Here is a 26,716-nt window from a genome sequence, read left to right on the forward strand (position 1 = left end):
TTTTCACTTTTTCCCCGAGCTGGGATGACATACTCCCTTGTTCTACACATCTGTATATATGAAATGCTGTGAGAAAACAGCTACTTTCCAACCTCATCTAATAAAATGGAAAAGAGGGTAAGAAGAGGATGGGGGAGGAATGATCACAGAGCAAAAAATCATGGTTATATGAGACTTATGAGAGATGCAAAAGGAGCAGGGATTATGGAAAAGGTGGTTAAGTGAGTTGGATGATGAATGGGGAGATACGACAATGTTGGTTAAGAGTAGTCATCTGTAGGATCATGGATTAGAGTAGGCACATGAAGGAAGGAAAGAAAGCTGTAGGGCAAACCCAAGAGTCAAACTAGTGGGGTTTGGGCCAAATAGGAGAAAGTTAGTAAGTAGAACAGATGATAGGACCCGAGCAGAGCCAAAGGGGAAGCTGAGGAGGAGAGCACAAGATGCAATCAGAGGCCACTGCAACCAGTATCAGGAGGGGGCAATTTTGAAACCAAAGGAATTCACAGGATCCTGGTTCAAAGCAATCTGCTTCTAAGAACCCAAGACTTTGAGTTTTGGAAAAGAAAAACTGATTATATATCTACCTATTCTTTCTGGTAATTAGTCTGACACATCAATTTTATTAGTTTTAACATTCTTGTGTATGAGTAAGGAGATACAGAGTTCTAAGAAATGAGGGGAGATCAGAAGCACAATGCACTGCTGTCAGTCACACTCTTTTAGAGGGTTTTGTGTAACTTTTTTCATTTTGTTTTATAGGAAGGTTCAAAGTGGAAGGAGGGTTGTTGACTGAAAAGTGACTAATATATTAAAACAAAATTTATCAACTAAAAAAATAACAACCCAATAGTAAGATCAAGCTACTTGAGTTTCCTATTTAATAAAGAACCCTCTTTAAAATCTTTCATTTTTCTTTATATGGAACAGAGGAGGCAAAATATTTCCGAAAGTTTAGTTCAACTGGGTCTCACCAAAAATCATATACCCCACAGGGCATTTAATAAATCTCTTTCACATTAAACTCAACATTTCTCTCTCAAATTGTTGCACTCTCCTATTAACACTGGTTTGAGGAGTGGGGAGAACACAGAGACTCTTAAGAGCACCAAGACAGCTGAAGAACAACAAAGGGGTTTTCAGTGGTAGGTAGAGGATAGTGATTAAATGCAAAAGGACATCTGTATATGGAGAAGTAACTTCAGTAGAAAGATGCTAAAAAGAGAATATATAGGAACTCCAAGAACAGATAGGTTGGAAGTAACTAAGAATTTTGAAATTAAAAAAAGCAGGGGGAACTGAGAAAATGATCAACTTTATCCTTCTCTGATGGTCTGTGTAAATCTCATAATTTCAATACAGCTTCTTATATATTTTTCTAAGAGTGACACCAGGTCCTTTATAATGCCTGGAAACAAAGAGAGACAATAACCATGCACCGGAAGAGTGAAAACACTAGGGTTTTATTCTTTAGTTCAGTACTTCTGAGGCTTGCCCTGAGGCTCAGGAGAGTTATTGGCCAACGGGAACCATGCTTAAATCCTATCAGGCACTTACCGGGCCATCTAATTGACTCCTGCCTGCTGAGCCTTTAGAACCTCTTCCTTCACTAGGGGGAGATGAGGAAACATTTGATGTGAGATCTTTTACAAGTCGATCTGATTGTGAAGAACTAGGCTCAGAATTCATCTGGAGTGAAATGCTATCTCAATGATCTTGATCGTGGATCTGAATTAGTGGTCAGGTCACTGTCGGAGCAATATTACTACTTTTTTTTTTTTTTTTTAAATAATCAACTGCTCTCTGTTCTGGAGGAGGTGGTCTCTCCAGTCACCACCTCTCCCGGGCATTCTAGAATACAGGATGACTGCACAATGTGACCCATTGCACAATTACCAAGAGGGCAGAGAGGAAGATCTTCCTTTCTATCATCTGTTTAACTGGTCTCTCCATTGTTAAAACACTTCTTGGGCATGATTACATGCTCTTTTAAGACTCCTACCTGTGGCACCCCAAAGTTCCCCCCAAACACACTTCTGTTCTCAGTTGACTGTCCAAAGTCAATGAAGGGTAGACAGCCAAGATCTGTGTATCAGGTTGTCTCGCCATCATCTAAACAGAACAACCAAATGTCTTCGATTTTCTTACATGTGATCCCCTTCTACCCAAACTTTGCTTCATACTAAAAAAGATCACCGTTTTATTTTTCTCAAGTTTATATTTTCTTTCTGTTCCCAACTAGGTCTTAAGATATTTTAAAGCTTCTGACCAATCCATCTTTTAGTTAATTTGCTTATTAATCAATAAACATTCATTAAACAAAGTTTCTGTCCTCAAGGAGCTTACATTTTAATAGAGCCAATGAACCACATTTAATTTTTTAATTTTTATTTTACCACTCCTGAATCAGTACTTTATTGAACACTGACTGGATCTGGAAGTATTTTTTTTGTTGTTGTTGTTATGCAGGGGTTTCTACTATAATATGACAATTTGACCAATGCAAGTGGTTTTTATTTTTTATAATCTTCCTGGTTTTGACTTATCCACCATCTAAGTTCTTGCATTGTTTTGTTCCAGCTTAATCCTTTTAATCTGAACCAATGTTCTCCCAAACTCCTTCAATGAGTTCCCCTACTTCTAATAGATCTCCCACATCATTCAAAACATATATACTATGTTTACAATCATTTCTCACTTCATATATACCCAAAATACTTCCCTCTCTTCACTTTCTTCTTCCTCACATAATTTTAACCTAATTATGAAGGAGATAAAGGTGACTTCTCAACTTAGTCCAAAAATAATTCAACTAAAATTAGTAAAAGAATAAAGGACAATAAAAAAAAATTTTGTGAGGTCACTTTGACTCCTTTAGAATATAAGTAGTGTAAGGGAAATTCCCTAAAAGGTTTCTACCTAGGATCAACTCTTTCCTAAGTTTTCGGCTATTAAAATTTAATCATGATTACAAATTTAGAGCTAGAAGGGGCATCAGATGTCATACAGTCCAATCTATTCACTTTATAAATGAGGTACTGAGATTGAAACAGGTTAAGTGACCCTACCACATTCATAAGGATAATATCATAAAATTTGAACTCAAGTTTTCTTCATTTCAAATCTAACTTTATCCACTACCCCATATTGCCATCAACTTCTTATTTTGTGGATGAAGAACTGGGGCCAAAAGAAGTGACTTACTCAAGATCACACAGTCATTACTAAGTCCAGAGGTATGCATGACCATAAGATACACCTTAAATGATTCAAAAAATTCAGTATTGTATCAATCTAAATTTGCATTTTATATCAAGGCTTAAAAGTTCATTAAAAAAAAAAGTTCTATTTTCTTTACTTTGATGAATAAATGAGTACTCAATAAATTTTGCCATTAAAAAAATTTCCTGTTACAAACTTAATGAGGTGGGCTTCATGAATAAGGGACACAGGCAAGATCTGAATTCAAGTTCTTGACCTCTAAATTTAGCATTCCTTCCACTGTACTAGGAATTCCATTTGAGACAGCTGCCTTATGATAAATTCAATGGCTTAAGGATGGAGGGCTACTTCTAGATGCTAGAAGGAGTTAAGATGGCAGCTGAAGCAGCCAAATGGCAAGGAATGATGGCACCTGCCATTAAGAACAGGTGGCACTGCCCTTACAGAGACCGGTTTAGATTCGATTAGCACTGTAATTAAAGACATAAGACTCCATAAAGGGCAAAATCAATAGGTCACTGAAAAAGATCAAGGGCATTGGAAATAATGGAACAAGAACTTTAATCAGTCCATTCTATCTATCTCCATTGTCAGAATTTTAACCCACCCATCCTTTTCATTATCATAGAGTTAGAATAACTTCAGAGACTCTCTTGATGAGTATATTTAAGACAAACTCAAATAAGACAATTTCTGGGGAACCTGGAACATTTGCTCTGGACTAGGCCCCTCTCTGACTGCCCTTATTTCTCAACTTTTCAAAGCATCTTGCTTAATCATACATGATTTCGCCTTTGCAGTATGGTTGTGATGTCTCCTGAGTTCTCCACATTGTGAACTGCTCTCTCTTTGTACAGGAGTACTTCATTTATCTGATATTTCTTCAGAAGGACTTCCAGAAGCTGAAGCCCTAGAGACCCAGAGAAATAAATGTAGTGGTACATATTTGGGAGATCACAGGAAAGGAAGGATCATATTCAAATACTTCAATTAAAAATCACCTAAAATTTTCAACTCTCATCAGTTAAGAAAATTTTGTAAAACTAGGAGTTAAAGACATAACGTTGCTAAGCTATTTTAGGGTGGAGGCACATGTGGTCTAGTTTTATGGGCTTACAGAATTCGTCTCCTAACATGCTAAGATCTGAGCTGGAGTTCTGGAAAGCAAAAGGCAGTTTGATCCTTATTCCCTCTGAACATTTCATCCCTTGTTGCCGCCCCCCCTCCCCTAGAAGAATTTGGCTTTATATATATATGTGTGTGTGTATGTGTATAAATATATATATCTATAAATATAAAAATAATATAAATATAAATATATATAAAGAATCTTTAACTTTATAGTCTTCAATTTAGGACAGCTGGTCTGGAAAGCATTTTTCACAGGTTTTAAAGCCATTTAAGTACATGTCAAAGAAGATGGCATACATAATAATTTGAGCTGCAGACCATGATTTATCTAGTATGTTACTTGGCCTCTCAATGAGTCTTTTATCAGCAAACAAGAAATTACTCCATATTTTGTCATGCTCAAATTCCACTGGGAATAAATATTAGATATAAACCATGCTGTAATGCCCAGTGCATTATTGCTTTTTTCTTCTGTCATTCCGTTAAGAGAGAAGATGTTGGTTTGAAGCACTGTAAAGGGGTAAGAGCAGTTAGCTGGTTTAGTAACTAGATCAACAATCCTGGAATCAGGAAGACTTTAATTCAAATTGGCCTCAGAAACTATAACTGTGTAACCATGAGCAAGTTACTTAACCTGTCTGCCTCAGTTACCTCATCTGTAAAATAAGCTAAAGAAGAAAATGGCAAACCTAGAGTAACTTTGCCAAGAAAATATCAAATGGAGTCCTGAAAGGGTTGGAGATGACTGAAATCACTCAAGTTATATACAACCTAATATTTACTACCCAGAGCCTTTCAGTCAGATACATTTTATATTCTCTGGAAGAGATGCTGTTTTCCTGCCTTTCCAGAGCATACAGTCTAGGAAAAACCTATAATCACTTTAATGACTATCTGCTTGCCCACATCTCTGATGCAAAAGCCAATCAATGGTCAAAGTATTCAAGGGGAAAATAGGATAAATCAGGTCTCAATCTTACAATAGGTGTGGAAATAATAAACTTTTGATGATTTTAGATCTTCTGGGAAGTAAATTCTTTTTTTCTTGCATCCACTTTTAAGAATGTCACTTCCATCCACTGCCCTTTATAACCAGATTCAAATGATAACAGCTATTCACTTCAAAAAATATTAAGATTAATTCATCTAGGAAAATCAAAGAACCAAGAGACATAGGGCTATTTTAATTAAGTCTTACAATTACATGGCAGATACAAAGGGGCAGAGGGGAGAAGTACGTGCCCCCCTCCCCCCAGTTTATTAAGCCAAAAAAAAAAAAAAAAAAAAAAAAAAAAAAAAAGAATTGAAACTTCCAATTGGGTTGAGGCTCAGTTAGTTTTCTGAGGATTTTACTAAAGTAGGTTCTTGGGGAAAAGGAGAGTAGGTAAGAAGGGGTTTCTCAGCACAGCTCTGGAAGGATGCCCGGATTAAATGATTCAAGCTTCTTTCTTACAAACTTAGCTCTTGGGACACTACCAACTCAAAAGCAAAGTGACACATCTTTCTCATTTGTTTGCAACACTGACTACAGATTGAATGCTTATATCTCCCTCAGGAATATCAAAGAAGTAGAAAAAATATCCTTCAGTTAAATTTTAGAGGTCTTCTTCAGAAAAGTTGAAGCTGATCATTCACTGATAACCCCATTCTAGGTTTCCTTAAGACATCTCCCAAAGTTTTCAACTAAGAATCACATATGGACTCTAGTGGAATATCAAAAGAGAAAAAACTTTTCATAAATGATAAGCATAAAGGCTTGATGAATACTGGGTATAAAAATAAAGACCCTTTAAAGAGAGCACCATGGTCATGGCTTTAAAAAATACAATCACAAAAATTGCATGTTAATTCTATATAGCCAGGGACAAATGTGCATGTCAACTCTTTAATTTTTACTGCATCAAAACTGGACCAAGAACCTATGGTCAGTGATATTTAGAACATACTATTATCAAAGAATATTAAGATATTTTCACAAACATTTTTCCTGCAATTCAACTTAAACAATTGTTGCATGCTTTTATTTCTAAAATTCAACATTATACAATCATTCATGTTTCCCAATATATTATTCACATTCTATGCAGAACAAATGTTTTTGGAGAAAATTTTTCTAGATATTTTTCTGCTTTCATAAGGCTCATCATTATGAAGTTTAATGTGATCCTTTTCCCAGGAAATGATATCTCAACTTAGCAAATCAACAAACCCATTTCTATAAGTTCATTCCAGTGTCTAAAACCACTACCAACAACTAAATCTGAATAATACCTTTACCCAAATAACTAATTATTCAATTTCCTGTATCTGGGTCAGCAAAACTTCATCTACAGGAAATGTTCTGCCCACATCACAGAGCTGGAGACCCTGTGGGCCACAGGTGAATTTTAAAGCAGAAGTGAACAGTTTCCCATTCCTTGACCTACTGAATTGGTCTTGGGATTCAGCAATCCAATGCAAGAATAATACAAGAGCACACCTTTATGGATCATCTGTCCTCTTCACCATTCTATTATGATGTGAGAGAGCATAGCATTATATATACCAGTATGAATCTGGATAGAATGTGGACCAAAATGTGGCAAAGCATGCTTTGCCAATGGGATTAGTTCTTTCTCCTAATATTAGAATGATAAACAGATCTGACTATATTCAATACTAAAAAAAGCAGTCTTGAAAATAACTACTTGTGCTGAGGGCTGGCAGCAGGGGAGTGGGTTTCTCAGAACGCTCTGTAACCACGAAGACTCAGAAATGGCTAATAGGTTCCTGCTTGCTACTCATGCTTTCCATATGGCCTGCTTTCAAAAGCTGCTGTCAGGACATCCCACCAAGTGGTCCCATAATGGATATACTACCTATTATTTCTTTCCTTGTTCTTCCATAGGGATGAGAATACCCATAGAGTAGGAAGTAGAACAAACATTCATGAATCTCCTATGTGCCAGGCATTGTCCTAAGTGCTTTACAAATATTACAACAAATTTTAGGGTTTGATTGATACCTAATTGATTAATTGATAACTTAATTAATTAATTGATACCTAAAATAAATTTTAAGCTGGTAATGGTCATATACAAAAAGCAGACAACACTGTATAGGAAAAAAAAGGGGGGGGGAGTAAGGGATATACTTCCAATGTCTAAATAACAAGCAAGGAAAGTATTTGCATTTAACATTTAATGCATTTAACATTTTGAATTTTTGCTAAAAGGATTTTGTTATCAAGAAGTAACACCTCCCCCCCTCCTGTTTCCATGCAATGAAGGAAAACTTTATATTTGAGAACTGTCTGATTATAAGTGACTCAGGTAATACATAGTATTATCATTTCAGGAAAGGAGATGTCAATCAAAGACAAAGAAATCAACACAGGCATCTAAAACATAGAGAGAATACCTGACAGGCAAATTCTTTTATAAGACAGTCAATTAAATAAATCTTGATTTATTGAAAAAGGAAAGTTAGAGCCAAGAGTAGCTATGCAAAAAATTCCCTTATATTGGACACCACCATAAAAGGTGATGTTCTGCAAAGATCCTGTACACAGCCCTCTTGGTGCTTGTACAGTCCTTACCTGACAGTCAAAGTCCTGGAAGTTTCGTGTACCATTCTGTCAACAGAAGGCAGAAAACACAGTCAGTTTCCCCAGAGGCTTCCCCAAATGTGCAACAAAATCAGTTTCACATTGAAAGCACAGCAAGTATAGCCCCTCGATTGCCACAAGTCCCACAATTCTCAGCAAAAGGCTTGAGATACATGGGTTAGTCAAGGGTACAAAGAACTGGATCTGGGAGGCAAGACCCATCTTAAGGACTTCATAACCAGAATAACTAGTAAAAGAACCTAGTTTTTCCCAGCAAGGTAAACTTGCCAATTGCCTAGAATATAGGCTTTAAAAGTTTGTGAAATGAGGGCAAAATAGCTGCCACCTGTACTAAAGTACAGTATATCTGCAACAGGGACAGGCAACAGCAGAGACTGGATGGAGACCTGTCCTGAGGAAAAAAGAACTACACAAGAAAGGGTGAAGAGAAAGAACAGATGTCCAAAGTCTGGTGAATACCAGTTACAGATGTGACATGGAAAGGGAGCTGAGGAAGGAAAGAAGATATGTGTGGACTACAAGTGAGTGGATTCCTTTTTGAGAAAGAATAAAATTATAGGAGGAGAAAAGAGAAGGATAAAATAAAGTTTCAGCTATTGGCATAGAATCTATTGATTCTCCACAAGTGGCAAGAGGAAAAAAGTGATAGATTCATGAATTGTTTAAAGGGCGAGCCACAAGACAGCAAAGTTGCAGAAATGTCAATAATAAAACTCCTGGGAGTTTTGTTTGGTAAGCAAGAGTATAATAATATAATAAGAGTGTAGTAAGAAAAATGATGACATTTTTGAAGAAATACTTAGGAAGAGTAAGTTGACTTGATTTTGAGTTCTTTTTGTCTTAGGACAGTGTGGGGTAGGGGAGGGTGGGATGTCAGTCCATGCAAAAATGCTACTCACCTGTAAGATCTGCCCCGTGGCATATAGAAGATACTAATTATTTGGCTGTTGTCAGGTTGTTTGCCCTCAGTGCCCTAGGTCTGATAGCTAAGTGCCACGGGGCAGATCTTAAACCCAGTTCTTCCTGATTCCACGGCCAGATCTCTATCCACTGCTACAATGCTTCATTGTGAATCAATAAGACTGGAAAACACTTTATAATCTATCTGTAAACCTGAGTTTTCTTTAGTGGGGTAACCACACTCTGTCAGTTAGAGGAGGCTTCCCCATTTGCCTGAAGAAGGTATGGAATAATTGAGCTCCAAGAAGCTTTTCTGTTAGATTTAGAAATCTGGCCAAAAGGACACAACCATTTTCAGATAGACACAGGAAAGTCTTCTCCAAAACAATTTTCTTCCCCTTTAGTTACTTTTACTACTGGCCAGGTGATAGTTAGCAAGAACACAAGGCAAAGGTTACCCTTGTAAAATCATAAAGAGAAGCAATTTATTCTTTTTCAGAATGGTAGAATGATTTCATGTTTTTGGAAAAGTAGTTATGACTAAGCAATCCTAATTTTTCCAAAGGTGATAAAATTATATTAGATCCTCAGTAATGGGGAGACTTCACAGGGACTGTCTACCAGGGAATAAAGTACTGCCAATTCTGAGGTATAATCCCTTGGTATAAGACCTAATCTACACAATTGCTGACACCATAAAAGGCATGGAAGGAAAACTTAGGGGATATCTCACAGCCATCATTTCATAGCACACTACCAGAAGGATACCAGAAAAGGAAAAAGAGAGTAAGCTTTTCGTGCCAGTCATTCATTCATCTTAGAAGGAACAGGAGAACAAACATGAGGAAAGAACTTACTGTGTGTGACTGTCAGTAACATTTTGGATCTTAAGCAGAAGGATGCACCTTCACCTGTACAAGAATGGATGGTATTGGAATTTATTTAAAAGATTATCCAATAAAAAAATGAAGCAAGCTAATTTTAAAAACTAAGTAATTTTAATTGATGAGAATACTTTTTTTAAGGGCTTCATGTATTTTAGCATTAAGATGAAACTATCTGGTTTTTTTCAAGAGGTGAAGCTGGTCAATACAGAGCAGGGATAAAGCAAGTATTTAATACTACTATATGGTATTTTAAAACCTTTCAATTTTTTAAAGAAAAGCTTTACGAAACAGATCAAAACAGATCTGATGAGGGTTTTCAGAGATTCTATAAATTGTTTAGAAAGAACAGAAAACAATCACTTGAACCATCTAGAGTCAGTCCATAAACACTAAGAATGATTCAAATTCTCAGTTTCTGGGCTTTCCCTTTGCTGCCATCACTTTTCATTTTCATTGCCATCATTTCAGTTCCATTGTGGACTCAATTCAAGAATTACCTTGATTTACTGGTTCTTAATCCTCCCTCCATTCTCAAGTTCAGTTAGTACTAACTCCTGCCTTTATATTAGGGGATTTCCATGTACATGCTGATGTTTCCTCAAAAACCCTAACTTTCCAATTCTTCAACTTCAGCTCCTATGATCTAACTCTTCAAGTCCATTTCACACATAGGAATGGCCACAAATACCATTTCTCACAAGTGTTCCATAACCAAAAAAAAACCCCAAATAACTCTTTATCCAGCCAAAATCTTTTATTTCTAGCTTCCAAATCCTGCCTTAACCCACACATGTGGCCTCTGATCCCTCCACCTTCTGTATTTCTCAATCTTGACGTCCCCTTACTCCTCCTTCAGCTTCAGCTAAAATGAATTGGAAGAATTCACATATTCAAATTGCCTAGGTCCACTAAAATTTTATGTAATTGAATATCTACGAGTTCTAACCAAAACAAGGAAATCTTTTCATTCTTCCCTAATTGATTCTCTATCTTTTTGCCCAGAAAGATCAACTTTTTTTTTTCATCATCCCACATCACATACTCTCTCCATTCAGTCAGCTGAACACCACACCTCATACTTTAAGGGAAAATAGTTCCCCTGCCCAGAGCTCCTGAATTTCCCTTTCTCTACATCTTTAATTCCCCTATCATCTTTATCCACTCCTGCTCTTTTTACTCTAGCTTTTGATACAATCAACTCTCTATGTCTATTAATCTTATTATCTCCTCTAGTCTTTTATAGATTGTCTTCATAATTATGTCCTGAGATTTAATTTTGCATCACCTTCTATCTACTGGTTCCTCTCATGCTGCCCAAACATGTTCAAGTCTCCCTGATCCTAAAATATTCCTTACTAGATCTGTACCAGCCAGCCAAAAAGATGGCTCTCAAGAGCCATCCTCTCAAGATATTATCCTACAGCTGCCTCCCTTTCACAGCAAAAAATCAAGAAAAAATAAACTAACTTGCTGTTTATAACTCCTCTCTTCTCAATTCTCTTTACAATCTGATTACTGACCATATCAACTGAAAAGACTTTCTCCAAAAGTTACTAACAATCTCTTAGCTGAAAAATCTAATGTATCCTAATGGGTACTTCTCAATTCTCATCCTTCTTGTCCAAGGGTTGGTCCAATTAACCTTGGTATTTATACTTCAACGTTGCCCTCTGCCTCTCAATTTGGAGGGCAGAGCCATGAACTTCAAAACTTTCATTTAGGGAAGGGCTTCCCATGTCCCACTGGGCTGCACTCCTTTTGGATTTTTCTACCCTGTCACCAGGAGTCTCATCAGTTGGGAAACCTCATCATCCTGCTAACTCAATCAGCCTTGGGACTCACACTTCCCCCCTCAGTGCCTTTTGCTCCCCGAATTGAAGAGTGGGAATACAACCTCTAAAGGGGGTTTCCTCAAAAACCCTAACTTTCCAATTCTTCAACTTGAGCTCCTATGATCTAACTTTTCCCAGTAAAGGGGGGTTTCCACTTAAGAAGGGGTCTTGGACAGACATAATCTCATTTCCCACCCAGTTGCAATCCATTTGGACTCCTTTGAGTTCTCCACCATGTGCCTTGTCACCTTCCCCATACTACCCACCTCCCAGCTTTTCAGCTCTTTCATATTACCTTTCCCTTTTTCTATCTGTGTCCACAGCCTGGCACATAGTGGGTATTTGATACATGTTTATTAAAAGACTGCTCTCTCTTCAATGTTTAATACTATTGTGTAGCCTCTCTTCTCATGGGTTTCATGACACTACTCTCTCTGGTTTTCTTCCTGCCAGACAGTTTGTTCCTCCTCCAGCTCCTTGTCTGAGTTGTCACCATATCCTATTTGGTAATGTTTCCAGCTCCCCATTAACAGCCCTTCTCCCAGGGAAGCCTTCTTCCCAACTTCCCTATATTGATAAGAACAATGTATTATCCTTCCAGGCAACTGGTTCAGAACTTAGCATTATTCTTGACTCCTAACTCTCTTTGCTTCAAATTCATTAAGGTGCCAAAGCTGATCCATATTACTCACAAAATCCAGCTATTTGGTCTCCTGACTAAATATCTTAAAATCTCAACTCTCCAATCCATTTGCCACAGAGCTACCAAAATTCTAAAACACAGATCTGACTGTCTCTCATAACCCTATTAAGCCATTTCTTATTGCGTCTAGGCTCGATATGGACTTAGTCCTCCCCACATTTTGTGGTCCAACAAAACTGGCCTTTTTATTTGTTCTGTATAATCTCTTTCCTGTATTTATTCTTTTGCACTGGTGACATCCATATCTGGAATGTACTGTTCTCATTTCTGCCTCTTAGAAACCCCTCAAAAGCCTGATCAAGTGCCTCCTACTACAAGCAGACTTTCCTAACTTCCTAGTGTCCATTTCTCTTATTTTGGGTTTATTTTGCATATATTTCTTTTATAAATATTTGTATGTCTACATGTTATCTCCTATGAGAGAATGTAAAATATTTGGGAGTAAGGGACTATTTTATTTTTTGTCTTTATATTCCCAGTACTAGAACATAGTAGAGATGTTTTAAAACTGCTTGATTTCTTATCAAACTGTGCATACCCTTTGATCCAGCAGTGTTTCTACTGGGCTTATACCCCAAAGAGAAACTAAAGAAAGGAAAGGGACCTGTATGTGCCAAAATGTTTGTGGCAGCCCTGTTTGTAGTGGCTAGAAGCTGGAAAATGAAAGGATGTCCATCAATTGGAGAATGGTTGAGTAAATTGTGGTATATGAATGTTATGGAATATTATTGTTCTGTAAGGAATGACCAGCAGGATGATTACAGAGAGGACTGGCGAGACTTACATGAACTGATGCTGAGTGAAATGAGCAGAACCAGGAGATCGTTATATACTTCGACAACGATATTGTATGAGGATGTATTCTGATGGAAGTGGATCTCTTCGATAAAGAGAGCCTTAACTGATCAAAGATGGACAGAAACAACTACACCCAGAGAAAGAACACTGGGAGATGAATATAAACTGCTTGCATTTTTGTTTTTCTTCCCGGATTATTTATACCTTCTGAATTCAATTCTCCCTGTGCAACAAGAAAACTGTTCAGTTCTGCACACATATATTGTATCTAGGATATACTGTAACCCATTCAACATGTAAAGGACTGCTTGCCATCTGGGGGAAGGGGTGGAGGAAGGGAGGGGAAAATTGGAACAGAAGTGAATACAAGGGATAATGCTGTAAAAAATTACCCTGGCATGGTTCTATCAATAAAAAGTTATTTAAAAAAAAAAAAAAAACTGCTTGATTTCAGTTTTCAAACATTTTAAGTCTTGAGATAGGATGTTTGTTTTTTCAATACATTGGGAAAACAGACCCAATTAGTACAGATCCTTGTTAAGTTTTTGCATATAAATACTCCAGTTTCCTGCATCCCAAAAATTTGAGGGGTCCATGTTGAATTAAAAAAAAAATCCTTTTAAAAGATTAAAAAGAATCTCTTATCTAAACTCAATCTCTATTCTGGAACTCAAGATTTTTTCTGTAGCGAAGAGGGCCTCCTGATAAGTTTTATAAGTCTATTTTCAGGTATAAGAATTCTCCCTCTTTTTGACAACATGGTCACAGAGGTTTTTGTGAAGAATGTGCTCGCCTCTTTACTAAGCCTAAAAGGAATTGAATGTGACAGATTACTATTAGAAATCTATGATGTTTGTTGTCAGTCTTACTATAGTATATAGACAAATGTTCTTTAAAATCACAGTGCATGAAGAATTCTTTGGCTGAACAAGGAGGGGAACAGGGATCCATCTTTTACAAAAATGTTATCTCATAACAGATCAATGGATATGAACAAGCAAGTCTCAAAGGAAAGTATATATGGTTATCAATAGTCAAATTTAAAAAAAAATTCTGCTATCACAAATAAATGCAAAAATTAATGAAAAAAATGCAAAAAAATTTTTTTTAAATAATTATAGTCAAGGTTCCACCTCATATACTAAGAATGGCAAAGATGACCAAAAAGGAAAAGAGGCACATTAAAAGTATTATTAGTAAAGCTGTGAATTTATTCAGCTATCTTGGAAAGCAACTGGATACTATGCTCAAAAAGTAACTAAACCCAGAAAGAAAGTATACATTGACTCAACAATACCTCCACTAGGCCTATACCTCAAAGCACTGAAGAAAGAAGAAAAGGACCTATATGCAAACTATTTAAAGCAGTTCTTTTTTTGTAAGGACAAAGAAATGGAAACAAAGGGAGTGCCCATTAATTGGCAAAAGACTGCATATTGTGATATAAGCATGTAATTAGATATGATTTGTGCCATGAGAAATTAAGAAAGGGATGGTTTCTGAAAACCCTGCAAAGACTTATGTGAAATAATGAAGAGAGAGTTGAGCAGACCCAGCACATCTGAAAGACTTAACTCTGACCATGACCAAACACCATTTTAAAAGGTTCAAGTGAACCTTGCTAACTACCCATATTCTGAAAGAGGTAGTGGTGCAAAAGCAGGGTGCAAATCAAGACAAACTTTTTGGACATGGCTAATGAAAGAATGAAAGAATCTGCTTTGTCTGATTATGCATTTGTTAGGAGGGTTTTATTTTTCTTTTAAGTTGTTGGGTAAGAAAAGTAAAAAAATTTTTACTGGGAAAAAAAAAAGAAATAAAATGTAAGGAAAAAGAGGTTTAAAAAAGTAGTTACAAAAAGGAAAGCTATCCAAAATGTAACAGCTGATTCAGAGGATGAAGATCCTATTTTAATTCTGGGGAGACTGGGAAGAAACAGAAATAGATTCTTCTTGCTCTCCCAGTATTAGCTTTAATGACACATTTCTTTAGAAGTGCTACAGCTTCATGGGTTCGTGTTTTGCCAATAGTCTTTCCAGGAGTAGTCCAATTTACCATATAGTTTTGATGGAATTTAGTGTCAGAGAATCTAATCACCCCACTATTTGGAAAAGTATGTCTTTACTTTCTGGATTCTTTAAAAATAAAGCAACTATTTCTTATTTGGTAAATTCTTGGAGTCCTTGTTTCTATGAGCATTGGTTTCATATCCATTTTTGGTAAGTGATCTTTTAGAGACGGCAGTCAAGGGTTTCAAGTACATCTTCCTCTAGGAAGCACTTCATTGAGAGTGTGGGAGAAAAGGGTTTATCTATGATAAACTATTTAGCTATGAACACCTAACTTAATCCTTCTGCTGTTCATTCTGAAAATATATCATTTCTGTTGATCAACAAGGTTGTTGCTAGAGTAGGACAACAACTGAATTTTATAAGAACATTTTGGGCTTTGAGAAATCCTTTATATACAAAATCTTATTTGATCCTCAAAACAACTCTATGAAGGCAGGCACCATGAAATATTATCCTCATTTTAGAGATGGAGAAACTGGGGCTGACAGAACTTGACTTACTATGTCACATGGCTAATATCTGAGACAGGATCTGAACCTCATCTTTTCCAATGATTCCTGTCTTCTGATTATTATTTAAATATTAATCATGAGGTCCTGATTTCAGATACAAAATTGTCCATGACATTAGGAAGAAAAATCAAAATTACTAAAGGCAAAAAGTAAGAACAATTGTGGAGGAAGAGAAGATACTGGATGAATGAAAAATAAATTAACAATGATGGCTATATCTGAAAACATCAATGAAGGAAAAAGCAAGCCAAAGAGAAAGGACTGGGTGCCAAGTGGCAAAGGGAAAGGCTCAAGAAAAATCCAGGAAGATAAATACACAATTTTCTTTCAATTACTGGTTTGGAGAATAGGTTAAAGCAAATGAATGATTTAACAGTAAACTCAAGTAAATGAAGGATAAGTATCCCAAGGAAGAAACAGAGAAATGAAATTAAAATATTGAAAATTTTAAAGAATGATATTGCTAAGTAAAAAGAAATATAACATGGTTCTTCCATTTTAGAAAACTACTGTAAAGATGTATATATATGAAGTTAAACTGCAAATAAACAATAAATCTAATGACAAAGAAAAAAGAGAAAAAAAATAATTTTATGAAAGTAATTTTAGTGGGAAGAGGTTCTGGTAAGTATTCTTGAAAATACAAGGGCTAATAATGGAATATTTTCCAAACTGTTTGGGAAAATGATGATCTTTAGTAACATTTTCCCCCTTTAAAATCAAATTTGAAACTGTATATATTGAAATGCCAAAATTTGATATGAAAACGTATTTTTTTCCAAAGTGTCATAATCTCTCATTACTATAGGCTTTCCTCTCTGAATCATCATTTTTTTATTTCATTAGTACACTTCAAGTGTTCCATGAACAAATTAATTTAGGATATACTTGGATGGATATAGGAAAAGGTACTTGGCTTGAATAAAGAGTTAGCATTAACGTACCATTATTATGCTGGGAATTAGGGTCATGATAGGCAGTTCTCAATATCTAAAATTAAAGGTTTCAGGAAGTTTGAAAGGATAAAATATAGAATGAACTTATGGAAAAAGAAACAATAACTTTAATAAAAAAATGGAGAAGCAAGATAAGCTAAGAGATATATTTATAATCACATACTGTGACTTTGAAATTTGATATTTAAATAGAAATCTATTAACAATGATTATGAAAGGAGACCAAAATGCAGAATGAGTCTATGCAGGTGTGTATATGTAGAGATTTAAAAAATTACTACTCCCAGAAAATGTTAATCTTAAGTTTTTAGTAAAGTAGCCTTTGTACAACAGATTATTTAATGAAAGGGTTGCAATACAAACCTACTGCCAGTGCACTGAAAAGACTTCAATTCAAATAATCTACTTTCAATCAATCGACATTTATTAAGTATCTACAGTGTGCCTGGCACTGTGCTAAATGCTGGGATACAAAAAGAGGCAATTGAACCTGCTCTTAAGGAGGGAAATAACATACAAATATGAACAGAGCAAACTATATAAATAGCTTAACAGAACAAAGACACAAGGAATTAAGATATGAGGTGGGTGAGTGGGTAAGAAATGCAGAATGACTCCTAGGTTTTGAACCTGAGGGGCTGGGAGAATGTTTTTCTTCACAATGATAGGGAAGGTAGAAAAGCTGGGGAATATTTAAAGAGAAATATTAAGGAGAAAAGAATTCAGTTTTGGATCTATTGGAGATATCTGAAAGGCAGCTGGAGATGTGAAATCAGATCAGCAGAGAATTTAGAGCAATATAGATAGATTTGGAAATCAGCATAGTGAGAATAATTAAATTTGTGGGAATTTTGATGAGATCACCAACTGAAGTACTTGGGGAGAAGATAATGTGTTATGTGTTTAAGGTTCTAAAAGGGTTTAGAAAATTGAATAATACATGGTTCATACCCAAGCAAAGTGAAATGTACTACATACAAAGTAATAGCAATGTTCTGGGATGACTAGCTGTAAATGATTTGGTATTCTCAGTAGTACAATCATCCACAACTACTCTGAAGGATTTATGATGAAAAATCTTATCCATACGCAGAGAAGGAATTGATTTTGCAAAATACAGATTGAAGTATTCTCTTTTTCTTTTTTAACTTAATTTTTCTTGAAGGTTTTTATTTTCATTAGGTTGAGAGATTACGTTTTCTTTCATAACTTGACTTTTGTGGAAATGTTTTGCATAATTTGCATGTGGCTTCTTAACTGTGGATGGGGATAAGGAAGAGAACTCAAAATTTTAAAAAGAAATATTTATTTTGAATGTAACTGGGAGAAACAATATTAAATAAATCAAATGACACATATTCCATACTCTCCCCTATAAGACATGATATTAAGCTTGTTGCTCTTGTTCAAACTACATGGACCACAGCATTCTAGTCCCTTTTGTCTGTTACCACTTAAGACTGTCCAAGCTCATATTCATTGTTTCCATGACACTATCTCTCTAGTTCTACTTCTACCATCACCTATTCCTTTTGTCTTCTGTCATATCTTTTCCAATGATTCCTGTTTTCTGATTATTATTTAAATATTAATTATTATCTAAGCTGCAGCTTCAATGATGACTTGTAAGATTATATAATAATGAATTTTATAAAAAAGTTTCTTAGGACACATCACAAGAGAAAAATGTAGGGCATGTGTGTATTTTGTCTTTTATTTGCTTTAATAAAAATGTCATGAAAACCCTAGAACAAGTTCTCCAGTTTTTATTGGAAGTGGTCCGATAATGGCAAATCTGGTTGGAAGTGACTCTCTCCATCTTTGGGCTGAACACAACTGCCTTCACTTTCTCCTCCCTCTGCACTGGAGGGGCTACAAACACTCATCACTAAGCTCTCCTTCTGCCTAGATTAGTTTTTTCATTTTACCATTACAATGCCCACAAAAAAGAGTTTATCTGGTTGTAGGCTTTGGGAAGTTTCAACAAAGCTCACTTACTATTTTAAAGTGATTCAACCAAGGTAATGCTGAATCATTATTTCCTTCCTTCCCAGTTTCAATCATTTAGTAAGTAATCTCTCTCATCATTTTCTAAGTTTTTCAGAGGCTGATTCCAGACCTCTTGATTTTTCTATTTTCCCCATCCCTTTCATTTATGAGAACATTTAACAAAGGTAAAAATGAAAGAAAGAGACAAATAAATGAACCGCTTTTGTTTCAGAAGTGCTCTTTCAGTGAGGCATTCTGATGTAGCAGTGACTTTGGGCTATGAAGTCAATCAATCAAAATTCATTTATTAAGTGTCTACTAGGGTGCCAGGCCCTGTGCTAAGCCCTGGGGACACAAAAAGAAGAGGCAAAAGGCAGTCCCTGCCCTCAAGGAGCTTTCACTCTAATGAGGGAGACAAAACTTACCAGAGGGAAGGGTTGAGGGAAGCTTTTAGGAGAAAGCAGAATTTTAGTTGGGACAATAAGAAAGGATAAGTCAGAGAAGAAGGAGGACATTCCAGACATGGGAACAGCTAGAGAATATGCCCAGAACATGTATACATATATTGTATTTAACTTATACTTTAACATATTTAACATGTATTGGTCAACCTGCCACCTCGGGAAGAGGGTGGGGGAAAGGAGGGGAAAAATTGGAACAAAAGGTTTTGCAATCGTCAATGCTGAAAATTACCCATGCATATATCTTGAAAATAAAAAGCTATTAAAAAAAAAAAAGAAAAAAAAAAAAAAGAATATGCCCAGAGGGGCCTCTTGTTTGTGGACTCCCAGTTAAATGAGGCACTGGACATAGCAGAAAGAATAATGGATTAGGAATTGAAACAAATGTGTTCATACTCAAAGCAGTAGAGTGTTACACAAATTTAAGGTAGTCCTATTATAACTTTAGGTTGCTCCTCTCACATCACTAACACACATCTTTAGTATTGTAGCTTTGTTTTCATCACAGGCACACAACCATAACAAGATAACAGTTTTCCATAATCTTAAGCATTTGACATATTATAGGCTTACTGAAATTAAATGGACAAAAGAAAACTAGCATGAGACTGTGAAAGGCTATATTCCGAATAGTTTCATAGTCATCCCAGGACAACTTCTCCAAAGCTGTAAGAGGTATCTTTGATAGGAAGCTTCCTGATTTACACCACACATCCTTCCTTAAGGGAATACAAGTATTAGCCCTTAAAAGGAAGTCAAATTTAATAGAAGAATATTTGGCAGCAAAATAGGCTGGAATGATAATCTCTTTCACCTGCAACATTAAACTACCAACAAACAGATGACTCATCAGCAGCAGAAGTGTTGTCCAAATAACTCTCAGAAGCAAACAGCTTTCAGAATTTCAAAATGGGTAGGAATCTTAGAGATCCTCAAACACTAAGAGGTCCTATGGCAATAAGCAAATACAAATCTAGAGACCTCTTTCCTTTCCCCTTCATATCTAGGACTCTTCCTTCAGTTTCTTGGTAAGTGTCTGAGATGATATTTTCTATCAAGTTTACAAATAAAGGAATCTGGTGGTTGGAGACGTTGTGATGGGTCATTTTCCTTTAAAGATGCTACCATTTTGGTCTATCCAAAAGCCTTCCCATACGTACTTATGCGGAGTCACATTGAATCAGGAGAGTCTAGCAGGGGCAGCCCAGAGAGGGAAGTTGTTGAGAGAGGGTGGAGTAAGTTAGGTGCCTTCTAAGGAAGAGATGACAGATCAGACCAGGCAAAACCATCAGGGTGGAGCCTTGCAACACCAGGATGATACAATAGAAATATCTCTACTTGACCTCTTAGTGAGTCTGCTTTTTGCCTGTCTTTATATCCCTAGCACAAGTAAACACTTAACAAAAGGTTGTGGACAAACTGATCAAATCTTGACTCCCCAGGTCAGCTAAATGCTAATTCCTATTATTGTTTTGGTATCATTCCTCTTCAGAAGCCCTCTAAAACTTGAAGGTCAAGAAAGAATCCCTTCCAATGCTTACTCCTCAATCCTGAAGAATCCTGGATACCTATTAAGTGAAAGAAATCGTCCTTTTTCCAACTCCAGCAAACCTGGCCTGGGTGCCTGCTGATAGCTTAAGAGACCTCAAAGTCTTCTGCCAAGTATCAATCAGTACGAAAAAAACACAAAACCAATGGGAATTTTCTTGACAACAATGATGAGACTAGTTATTCGTTTCCAGGGCTAGAGCTGATTACATTAACAAGCTATGTTTCCCGCCACCCCACTGTGGGGTGCATCTTGTGAAAGCACTTTACAGCAACAAAAATATATCCCTTAAAGAAACTTTTTGGGATGGTATGAGAGGAAGCAGCAAAAAGAAAAAAATGGCAGTACAAAAGTATACAGACTTTTATGGGGAGAGAAATTTGATGAATGAAAAAGGATTCAAAGGTGAAATAAGATTTAAAGGGATGAGATTTGGGAGAATAGGCTTAATGGGAAAATGGTGGAGCACAGAACAGATGCTAGTTTTAAGACCAACATCCGGTCCCTTCCTTTAAGGAACCAAGGATTATAATTGTCAGAGAAATCTTTATCCAAAATTGTTTAAGAAGGCTTTTAGTACCCACTTCCCTCCACTCCTTCTTTGTGCCCTCTGTACTGGTCTGGGGAGGGAATAGACTATAGATTTTCTACCAAATGTGTTTTCAGAAAAGAGTCTGAGGAATTCACTTGTACCACAGAGCAAATAACTGAGAAAGCCTAATGTATTTTTATTCTCAGGGAATTATGATTTTGACAGAGAACAAAGTCTATAAACAAAAAGAAGAAAGCCATAATGTGAAATATCAGCTTTTATCAAATGAGTCCATGAGGGTTTTCTGGGGAAATGGTTCTGATGGCCAGATATAACCTGTTTCCCTGGTGGCCTCCCAAAACCAACATTAAGTGAAGGATGGCATGGTACAGGCGTCTGGAGTATTCATTCTTCACAAAGGAGCACCTAATAACTTCTGCCTCCTTGTGAGCAATAGTGAGCTTATGTCAGAGTTTACAACATCAGAAACTATGGGGAACAAGGACTTGGGTCAGAACAGTTGGGTTCTGGTTTAAACCTCATGTACCCTTACTTTCTCAACTGTCAAATTATTGCTGAGTCATCTGTTTTTAAAATGGTGTGTATCTGTGTATATGTGTGTGAGAGGGAAACACACACAGAGAAGAGAGAAAAAGAAACACAGAGAAGCAAAGACAAAGAAAGAGAGATAGAGACAGAGAGAGACAGAGACAGATGGAAAGGGAGGGAGAGAGAAAAAGAGAGAGGGAGGAAGAAAAGGCTAACTTGATGAAATGGGTTCAAATCTTGCTGCTGTCCCTTTCTGTATGTGTGGCAGTGGGCACTTAATATCACTCAACTTTAGCTTCCTTCCTTATAAAATGAGGGCACTGGACAAGACAGCTTCTGGGATCCCTGCCAGCTTTAGGTTTGGGCTCTTGTTTTTGGGCTGAACTTGATATTTCTTTGGTGTAGGGAGCTGTCTTTCTCCTAACAGAAGCTAGCATGGCTAGGACACCTTCAGAAGGAAAAAAAATGGCCTGGGTCACAGAGGCCGGCAGAGCCGTAACCTGGGGCCAGCTCCTCTTCCACTACATCTCAGCCTTCTAAGGTCAGCCTTAAGAAACCTCCAACGAAGGGCCACAAAAAGCAAGGGACTAGAGGAGGTCCAAAAAGAAGGGCATGTGCTGCCCGTCTCACTGATCCCTGGAAATGAAGCCAGACAGCTTTTCAGCTCGTCACTATTAAGCATTACAAGCATTCCGGAAAGTGAGGGCTGGGCTCAACCACTAGTGCAGACAACGGGCCTTTACCTTGTCGTTCAGGAGCGGTTTGATCTCGGTGAGCTGCACGTCTTGCAGTTCGTCCATGAGGGCAGCACGCAGCACGGAGGCCCTGGGGAACCGGTAACACTGAAATAGACAACAAGGGGAGCAGAGGTAACATAAGTGACTGAGAGGGAAAGGAGAGCTCAGAAAAACCCCACCAGCGGCAGGCCAGCATCTTCACTGACTTCAGCCCCCCTAATGCTGGAACCGTTAGATCAGAAAGCTGACCCAAAGAGCTGAGGATGGAAGGAAGAACATTCAAATATGCACAGCCACCATCAGCTTCCTAAATCAGCCTATCACATCTCCAATGAAAGACCATATGTTTAAGAACCAGAATGCCTGGTTTTTACTTATTCATTTGAAATGTAACATTTATTTGGTGAATTTACATATGAGACAGAAAAGTTACAAATGGAGCTTTCAGTGCAGTTTCAAATATTTTAAATCTGAGGATTTAGAATGATAATATTCAATATTAATGTAATTGGTACCTCTGTCATTTTTCCTTTGGGTTTTTTTTTAATATCCCTCTCCAGGGACAGGAAGGGAGAAGAGCAGAAGAAAATATCAGTGTCAATGAAAATAAGGCCATGCAAATAAAAAACCCAAAGAGAATCAGAAGAATTTTATTTAGGGATAAGTAACCCCTCCTGAAGTCAAGCAATGGCTGTCTTTGAAGATACATAACTTAAAGACTAAAATAGAGAGCCCATAGTTCTAAATTGTATTAATCTGTCAAAAAAAAAATTCACTTTCCAATTTTCTACTTTTAGACCCATGATCTCCTAAAGCCAGAAGTTACCCCTACTATGAAAGAGGAACCAGTCTCATAAGTACTAAAAAAGTAGTGTTTGCAAGGAGGCCTGGTTTTTAATACCAGACCTGCTACAAACTGTATGTTCTTGGATAAATAATCTTCCCCAATCTGGACCTGTTTCTTCATGATAAGAGAGATGGACAACATTTTCTTTAAGGTTTCTATATTAGCTTTAAGAGTCTTACCATTTTTGACCAGATGAATTCCAAACAAAAGTGAGGTGACAGATAGGAGAGCTAGCAAGTCAATCTTAATATGCAAAGTAACGAGGCTCTTCTGAGCTGTTACTGACCAACAGCCCAAATTAATTCATCCTGTTCTTAGCTGTGAGTCACTGCTGAAGGAAGATGATGTTCACAGCTAGAGACCCCTCCACAAAATTTTGCAACTATCAGCACATATACCCAAAGAAGATCTGATGGAAACAGACAATTGATATTCACTCATATATGAGTTATTGCCCTGGGAGCTTCCAGGTACTTTATTAGCTAGGTGCAAAGTGTGTAATTGGTCACAGTTGCTCAGGCGCTAAAATCCAGTTACTTAAAAAATTTCAAACAATACTTTCCAATTACCCTCACAACTCATTTACATCTACTGGTATAGGGACCCAACTGGAAGCCCAGGCAACGTCTATAGTTCACATATGCTTCCTTCCTTCATTATCAGACTTAACTCTTTGGGGCAGGTACTATTTTATTTCTTTGTTTTCTCTTCCTTAGTGTTTAACTTAGCGCTTTATACAAAATAGGCATCTAATAAATATTTGTTGAATTAATGAAGTAAAGATTTCATTGAGTTGACATCTTAAAAATCTGACTTTGTGGTATTTTTTTAAAATAACTTTTTATTGACAGAAGCCATGCCAGGGTAATTTTTTACAACACTATCTCTTTTTTTTTTTTTTCTTTTCTTTCTTTTTTTTTTTATTTAATAATAACTTTGTATTGACAGAATCCATGCCAGGGTAATTTTTTACAGCATTATCCCTTGCACTCACTTCTGTTCCGATTTTTCCCCTCCCTCCCTCCACCCCTTCCCCCAGATGGCAGTCCTTTACGTGTTAAATAGGTTACAGTATATCCTAGATGCAAAATATGTTTGCAGAACTGAACAGTTCTCTTGCTGCACAGGGAGAATTGAATTCAGAAGGTATAAATAACCCAAGAAGAAAAACAAAAATGCAAGCAGTTTACATTCACTTCCCAGTGTTCTTTCTTTGGGTGTAGCTGCTTCTGTCCATCCTTGATCAATTGAAACTGAATTAGCTCTCTTTATCAAAGAAATCTACTTCCATTAGAATACATCCTCATACAGTATCGTTGTTGAAGTATATAATGAACTCCTGGTTCTGCTCATTTCACTTAGCATCAGTTCATGTAAGTCTCACCAGTCCTCTCTGAAATCATCCTGCTGGTCATTTCTTACAGAACAATAATACTCCATAACATTCATAGATGTGGTACTTATTCTAATCTACTTACCTTTACTCCCTATTTGCATTTCACCTTACTCCCAATATGGATTCTTCAATCCAATGAAGTTGCCTTCATGAGTGTTCTACAAACAAGATACTCCGTTTCTTTGTTCCAGGTATTTTCTCTACTTGTCCCCCATGCCTCCTGTGCTCTGAGCTTCCTGGCTAAAATCTACCTCCAACAGGAAGCCTGCTTCAAACCTCCTTAATTTCAGTGCTTTCCTTCTTGTAATTACTTCCCATTTAAGTTGTATATATTTGTTTGAATGTTGTTTGCCCTATTAGATAGTAGGCTTCTTGAGGGCAGGGGCTGTCATTTGCTTCATTTTTTTGCCCTTGTGTCTGGCACATAGTTGTTGCTTAATAAATGTTTAATGATTACATGACAAATTTTGAGAAAAAAAATTTTTAAACATTTTGAGATATGTTAAATGGACTAAATAGGGATATTTATTTTAAAATACAATTTAAAAATAAAAGCTTAAGAAATGTACCTCACCTTTGGCAAAGGGAATTTAAAGGCTTCAGATGTAAGTGAACCAAACAGGGACCCAAAGGAATCATAAAAGACTAGGAGTAGACCGAATCAACAATAGTACCATCACCACTATGTGCTAGACTCCAGGGATACACATACAGAGAACAAAATAATCCTAGAAAAGGAGGCATTTCTACAAAAATAAGTCCTCAGATAGGGAGATAAGGTCTCTGTAAGAAATGACCAGCAGGATGAATACAGAGAGGATTGGCGAGACTTACATGAACTGATGCTAAGTGAAATGAGCAGAACCAGGAGATCATTATATACCTCAACAACGATACTGTATGAGGATATATAGAGATCCAACTCACTTTCAATTGATCAAGGATGGACAGAAGCAGCTACATCCAAAGAAAGAACACTGGGAAATGAATGTAAACTGCTTGCATTTTTTTTTTCTTCCCAGGTTATTTATACCTTCTGAATCCAATTCTCCCTGTGCAACAAGAGAAATGTTTGGTTCTGCACACATATATTGTTTCTAGGATATACTGTAACCTACTTAACATGTATAAGACTGCTTGCCATCTGGGGGAGGGGTGGAGGGAGGGTAAAAATCAGAACAGAAGTGAGTGCAAGGGATAATATTATAAAAAATTACCCTGGCATGGGTTCTGTCAATAAAAAGTAAAAAAATAAAATAAAATAAAAATTTTTTTCCTAGTTAAAAAAAAAAAAGAGAGAGATAAGGTCACCCTTCATCAGCCATGAACATTTCACATGCAGGAAAGAATCCTAAACCCTAAGCATACATTACCCAAGGCTTAATAAGTGGCAGACATATTCATGGACCAAGGTTTGGTTAAAAGCCCCAGATTTTGCTCAGTTCACACCGTCCCAAGGCTTTGCCAATGACCTGCAGGAACAGTGAGATCACATGGTGGAAAATTCCATCTGCCCGTCCCTCAGCAGCACAGGCGCGCTCCTCTCCTGGGGACCTCGGGCCGGCTGCGACTTTGGCACAGATGATATTTTCAACAAACACCATTTGGGTTCTTAGGGCTATTAATCCTGTCAAAAGGCTGGCAGGGATTTTCTAAACTGAGATAAAAACTAAAATTATCACCCACCCTCACTTTTCTCTCGCCCAGGGGTTTGTGAGGATGGAGGAGATGACGGCGATCCAAACTTCCCATGGTCCAAATGCTGCAACGGGCCAAGTAGCTGAGAGGGGGCGGAATCGAGCGGATGAAGTCACCGTGTCTGGCCCACAGAGGAGTCGGAGTCTTAGTCAGAAAGCTGGCAGCATTGTACAGTTCCGCTGAAAGGGCTGCCCCGGGGGAGAGGACTAGGAATAATAGCACTGGCATTCATGGAATAGTTTAAGGTTTGCAAAGAGCATATATGGTACCTTATGTGATTCTCACAATAACCCAACCAGGTAGATATTATTACTATGATTATTACTCCCATTTTACAC

At 37.0% G+C, this 26,716-nt stretch overlaps 1 protein-coding gene across 5 annotated transcripts in view; it reads right to left on the bottom strand.

The window, feature by feature from the left end:
- Window positions 1-26,716, bottom strand: part of NDRG3 (NDRG family member 3) — a 75,750-nt gene that overhangs the window by 27,671 nt on the left and 21,363 nt on the right. The window contains exons 1-3 of one of the 5 annotated variants that reach the window (XM_051979253.1): window positions 26,367-26,580; window positions 22,444-22,542; window positions 7,931-7,966 (exon numbers count right to left, since the gene is read on the bottom strand). In XM_051979253.1, coding sequence (XP_051835213.1) covers window positions 7,931-7,966; window positions 22,444-22,542; window positions 26,367-26,432 — 201 coding nt within the window. In that variant the 5' untranslated portion in view covers window positions 26,433-26,580. Of the gene's footprint in view, window positions 1-1,557; window positions 2,751-7,930; window positions 7,967-9,717; window positions 9,772-22,443; window positions 22,543-26,366; window positions 26,581-26,716 lie in introns of those variants that run through there. The other 4 variants (XM_051979254.1, XM_051979257.1, XM_051979256.1 and 1 more) reach the window with 4 other exon arrangements.

Source organism: Antechinus flavipes, chromosome 2 (assembly GCF_016432865.1).
Source record: "Antechinus flavipes isolate AdamAnt ecotype Samford, QLD, Australia chromosome 2, AdamAnt_v2, whole genome shotgun sequence".
NCBI lineage: Eukaryota > Metazoa > Chordata > Mammalia > Dasyuromorphia > Dasyuridae > Antechinus > Antechinus flavipes.